This window comes from Mandrillus leucophaeus, unplaced genomic scaffold (assembly GCF_000951045.1).
Source record: "Mandrillus leucophaeus isolate KB7577 unplaced genomic scaffold, Mleu.le_1.0 Scaffold64, whole genome shotgun sequence".
Lineage (NCBI taxonomy): Eukaryota > Metazoa > Chordata > Mammalia > Primates > Cercopithecidae > Mandrillus > Mandrillus leucophaeus.
This window is the reverse complement of record NW_012106919.1, coordinates 2,363,992-2,370,064: the sequence shown is the minus strand read 5'-3', so window position 1 is coordinate 2,370,064 and position 6,073 is coordinate 2,363,992. Positions and strand designations below refer to the sequence as shown.

At 40.5% G+C, this 6,073-nt stretch overlaps 1 protein-coding gene across 2 annotated transcripts in view; it reads right to left on the bottom strand.

Annotated features, from left to right (window-relative positions):
* Window positions 1-3,000: 3,000 nt before the first annotated feature.
* Window positions 3,001-6,073, bottom strand: part of LRIG2 (leucine-rich repeats and immunoglobulin-like domains 2) — a 73,222-nt gene continuing 70,149 nt past the window's right edge. For both annotated transcript variants that reach the window (XM_012000767.1, XM_012000768.1), the window contains one exon: window positions 3,001-4,317. In XM_012000767.1, coding sequence (XP_011856157.1) covers window positions 4,091-4,317 — 227 coding nt within the window. In that variant the 3' untranslated portion in view covers window positions 3,001-4,090. The remainder of the gene's footprint in view (window positions 4,318-6,073) is intronic.

Sequence of the window (6,073 nt, the reverse complement as noted above, 5' to 3'; positions counted from 1 at the left end):
CCTTGATTACAAAGTTAGTAACAAGCAGAGTCAGGAAGCGAATGAGGTCTAAATTCTGAGTCAGTCTAGTACAGACTACACCATAATCTAGTAAGAAAGGAAGAAAAGGGATCGCAGATTGAAGGGACAGGAAATTGTGATCTTCAAGAAGTTCAAAGTGAAAATGATCAGAGGCTGACATATTAAAGAAAAAGGTGTGGCAGTACTCAACAGCTCAAGAAGGGCTGCTGCCTGTGGATGAACACTTAGGATTGAAAATAAGAATAAATGCTCAACTTTCTGGCAAAAAGTTGAGAAATTATGTGAGTTTAGAACCCTTGAACAAGAACTTAAAAATAGACATTTAAGTGGCTGAAATTATCTAGTGAGTAATACTGGATTTAGAGGAGGGAACTGGACAGCTTGTGTAAGGAAATCTGAAAGCACAAAGGAATTACATTGCATTAATGTGAAGTTCTTTATTTACCTAAAGCTCTTTGGTATAGAAATTGAAGAAAACTTTTTGGCTTAATCACTTATACAAAACAAGGACCACTCCAAGGCTTTACAGTATAAAAATTTTGGGGTTGGGCGAGTGGCTCATGCCTGTAATCCCAGCACTTTGGGAGGCCAAAGAGAGCAGATCACCTGAGGTCACGCGTTTGAGACCAGCCTGGCCAACATGGTGAAACCCCATCTCTACTAAAAATACAAAAAAAAACCAACTCGGAAATGATGGTGTGCCTGTAATCCCAGCTACTCGGGAGGCTGAGGCAAGAGAATTGCTTGAACCTGGAAGGCAGAGGTTGCAGTGAGCCGAGATCATGCCACTGCACTCCAGCCTGGGTGACCGAGATGGACTCCATCTCAAATTAAAAAAAAAAAAAAAGAATGTTTGCATGTTTGTCTACTCCCAAGAGCACTCTTCCCTTCTTAAGATATACTGTGCACTGGTAAAAGATTAAAAACAAAACAAACTCAGCTAAGAAGCAATCTTTGGTTTCCTGGTCAATGAAGAACTTTGCTGAAAGAAGATATTCCCATTTAGAGAAAGCACAAAGTGAACACAACTAGAAACAACTAAAACTCAGTCTGGTATTTCAATACTGTGTCATAACAGCCAGACAACTTTCCAGCTGTTCTCCAAGACAGAAAACTCAGATTCTGACAATGAAGAAGATGGATGTGGCCCAGTGCAGAAGTCAGATGGACCAATTGGTTCCAGAAGATTTCTACTTGCAAATAATCTGAGCGATGAAGATTACAGGCTTATGAGTGATAACAATTTGCTAGGCATTATAGGTGAAGTACAGAAGAGTTGCTGAGAAGGTTACAACAAATTAAAGAGGATTCCCCACAAGAATCAGGTGAAAGTAGAGGTGGATAATGTCTAGTACTAGTAATGAGTCTGTAATAAAGTGGCTTACCTCTTTTGAACAAACTGAAAATATGACAGGAAGTGAGCAAAGAGAAAACCAAGCTTGGACAGCAGTGAGTCAGAGTAATCCATATAGTGGTAATTTCAGATTCAATGTAGGGATCAATTTTATCCTTAATAATGGAAGGCTGAATACAGCAAATAAATATGCATCATCTGCAAGACTTCCCAGGGGAGAAAATGAGGAAAACAGTCAGAGGAAAAAGTGGAAAATATGGGTGCAGCACACCAACATGGCACAAGTATACATATGTAACAAACCTGCACGTTGTGCACATGTACCCTAGAACTTAAAGTATAATAAAAAAATAAGAAAGTGGAAAATCCACAATCTGAGTCAACATTTGCAAGGCCACCCAGGTCAGGTACAAAGTGCGACAGAAGTATTAATGAAAGTTCCACTTACCAGAGGTCAGAGAAGACTGAGAAGCAGGAGGCCAGACCAATGGAGAACTAGAGCGAGAAACAAAAGTAGGTTGCCTCCAAATTCACGGTAAGAAATTTCACAAATATTTCATGACAATACACCATCTCAGACTTTTGAATGACCCCTGGTAAATGAGACAGAGATTTTCTAGAACTCAGCAACATGAGACATTGAGAGAGTAAATAACTGACCCATAGTTGCAAAGTGGGCATCTTTTTGCAGCTTTTGGAACATGGAATACCTTTCCAGGAGAACATTCTCCAGACACAATCAGAAATGGTGAATCTGGGGCACTGAGACTGAGAAATCCAGTCATAGTCCTGGCTGTGATAGTAGGAAGAGTTCATCATAGAGAATATTTGCCAAGATATAGCACGCCTAAGAGAACCCAGTTAACAACTCCAACACCAAACAACAGTCACTTTAGAAAGTGAACAACGAGGACTCAGAAATAATATTTTCACATTCTGAGCAAGCAGGTGTGAGAACCTATTTCACTACCAACAGAATTCCTATTCACAGAATTTCAAATACTCATTTAATACACCTGTTGCAACTCAAAGAGCATTAAAGCAAATAATGACAAGATGTGCAGACTCAAATACGGACAGTGATAGTGATTTATATCCTAGCGGCTCACCCCAGTCAGAACATGGCAAGAGCAAAGTCACAGATTGAAAGAGATGGTTCTGATCTCAGCAACTGTTCTGGCTCCAGGTCATGTCACAGTACTGCTTATGATTCTGACTCAAGTTCTGCAATCTTTAAATCAGCCTCCAGTTTTTGAAGCGTTCATTATACATAAACTAACAACCCGATCTAACTCACTGGTTTCTGAAGGAATGACTGAACTTTCCTCAATCAATTTCTGTTTCAGTAAAAAAGAGGGAAGTGGGGAGCGAGAGGGGAAGGAAATGAAAGGAATTTCCAAACGAGTTTTCTTCTAGGTACATACAGCTGTGACAGGACTGCCAGGCTCCGAAAGAACAAGCTTTTTATGTTAGAAAGGGAGTATCACCTAGCACTTTTAAACAGATGGCAAATGACCAGAAGTATGAACCTCTAGGCCTGAAGAAGGCAGTTAATTACACCAAGACTGTGTTTATGTGTATACAATCACTAAGCAGCTGCCTCTATAGATACACTTCTTAACAAGTAAGTTTTTAAAACTTATTTATTTATTTTATTTTTGAGCCAGGTCTCGCTTTGTCACCCAGGCTGGGGTGCAGTGGCTTCACACAGCTCACTGCAGCCTTGATTTCCCGGGCTCAAGTGACCCTCCCACCTCAGCCTCCCAAGTAGCTAGGACAACAACAGCATGCCACAATGCCCAGCTATTTTTTAAATTTATTTTTTGCAGAGACAGGGTCTCACCATGTTGCCCAGCCTGGTCTCAAATTCCTGGCCTCAAGCAATCCTCCCACCTTAGCCTCTCAGAATGCTGGGATTACAGGTGTGAGCCACAGTTTTTATACTTTAAATAAAATTTTTAGATATCATTAAATCAAGTTATTTAAAATCTATGATCTGAGAAGCTACTTGTCAATATTATAACTGAATATTATATATAATTTTGGCATATCAAAAATATTTACATTGCAGCCAACACATATGGTCAATGAATACAAAAATTATTTATAAATGTACATATATTTACAGTGACATCCCTGGGCAATAGGGACAAAAAAAAATTAAGAATACAAAAACCTTTGACCTGGTACCAGTTGGTCAAGTCTGGGATTCTTGCCAAAGACCTTGAATATCAAAGCCCCAGTCTCAACTATCTGCCTGAAACCACTGAAGAATCCCAGGCACACTTCCCACAAGGCTCCAAAGTTATTTTTGCTCCTTGGAAGGCAAAGCAGAACATCAAAGTAGTGATGTTTTCTCAGGACCATTCTGAAGACTAGGGCAATCCAGCAGGTTAAGCAGCAATGTGACTCTTCTGACAGGCAGATGCACACTGGGGCACATCCCCATGGAACCATCAGGAAGCACATTTGCCCCGTATCTTCCCTCTGCCGATGCTGCACATTTTTGATGAGCTGTACCCATTTCTGTCAGCTGTTACCATTTCTTCATCAGGTATAAGACCAAACAACGCATGGCCCACCTTGGTGCAGTCAGATGCAATCATAAAGAAAGAGTAAAGCAAATGCTGACTTCGGAGTTTCTTCTGAGCTCTGAGGTAGTAAATGCAAAATTAATTTATGAGTCTCTGCCCAGATTTCATCCTGAAGTGGGTTTCATGTGCCTTCACTACCATCTTGAATGTTCCGAGTCCTACTAAAATCAAAACCATTATCCTGTAACCTGTGGCAGGACATGGAAGAAGCGGAACAGTCTGGCTCCAGCCCTGCCAAGCCCTCATTTTGATGAAGTTGTGGTGACTCATGGACTGGCTGCTGGGAAAAAGGAGGATAAGGCAGGCCTAGTTCTCTGTTTATGTTCCAGACGGGCCGCTGCAATGTTTCTGAGAACGAAAGACAAGAATTATCAGTAGTGACTGGTAAAACAATATCCTTTTAGCCAAATCCTCAAAGAAATAAAGATGTTCAATATTCCCGAATAAGGACACTGAAATCAAACACATACAGTCACACACGCGCACGCGCGCACACGCACCCACCCCCACCCCCACCACCCACCACCACCACCACCACATGGTCTTTCAAATCCCTCTGCTTCACAAACCTAACCAATTATTTACTGAGATCATACTATATATCATGTACTTTCACAATGAAATCAAACACATACAGTCACACGCGTGCACGCGCACACACCACCACCACCACCACCACCAGAACATGGTCTTTCAAATCCCTCTACTTCACAAACCTAACCAATTATTTACTGAGATCATACTATATATCATGTACTTTCACCTGTTATTTTAGTGGTTCTGTTGCCAAAAATTTTTTTATTTTATTTTTTTTTTGAGATGGAGTTTTGCTTTTGTTGCTAGAGTGCAATGGCGTGATCTCGGCTCACTGCAACCTCCGCCTCCCGGGATCAAGCAATTCTACTGCCTCAGCCTCCCAAGTAGCTGGGATTGCAGGCATGTGCCACCATGCCCAGCTAATTTTGTATTTTTAGTAGAGACAGGCGTTTCTCCATGTTGGCCAGGCTGGTCTCGAACTCCCAACCTCATGTGATCTCTCTGCCTCAGCCTCCCAAAGTGCTGGGATTACAGGCGTGAGCCACTGTGCCCAGCCACAAAATTTTTAAATAAAACTCTTTAGACACATGGAAAAGAACTAAAAGACAAAACGGTATCCATATTGTAATGAAAGTTTCATGATAGATAATAATCATTGATTCAGTGCAGCCATTACATCTTTAAATATGTCACAAAATTGTTTTAAAAATAAACGGCCATTCCCTTGCAACTCCTAGCATGTCAACAATTCTAACAACAAATGATAGCCAAAGGAGCTATATTAAATCAAATTATCTGCACACTGGTTTCAAATACGCATTTCTCATTCTTCTTTAGTACAATAGTGAACTATTTTCCCAAAGACCGTTTACTGAAAATTATATTAACTTCATGGGTGCATTTTGGAAAAAGCTAGCCAAACATTATAAAAACAAATACCCAGAAAAAAAAATAAAATCCATGTGAAAAGTAAGCTAGATCAGGGTTTCTCAAGTTTTAATTAATATGCACACAGATAACTTGAGGATCTTGTTAAATGTAGACTCTGATTTGCTAGGTCTGCGCTGGGATCATTCTAACAAGCTCTTAAGTAATGGTGATGCTGATAGTCAATAGACCTGACTTTCAGTAAGAAGAAGCTAGGATACCCTAAGTAAAAAATGGCCAATGCGCCAAAGCACTTTCATTTGCTTGATTTCCTTACTTACGGACCAGTTTAAAAATTAAGGCATCCCTAAAGTTAGAAAAAAGATGGACTACATTTCTGGTCCTTCTTAAACCCTTTTTGTGTTAACTCTTCTAAGACATCCAACTTAAAGTGGATTTACTGTTGATGCATTTCTTTCATGAACACTTAAAGATTAAGAGATTTAACTTCAATAATAATAGTGCTTCAATAATAGTGCTTTCCTCTGACCTGTAACCTCTTTGGAAGACTTTAATCTCTTAAGAACAACAGGCCGGGCGCAGTGGCTCAAGCCTGTAATCTCAGCACTTTGGGAGGCCGGGACGGACGGATCACGAGGTCAGGAGATCGAGACCATCCTGGCGAACACGGTGAAACCCC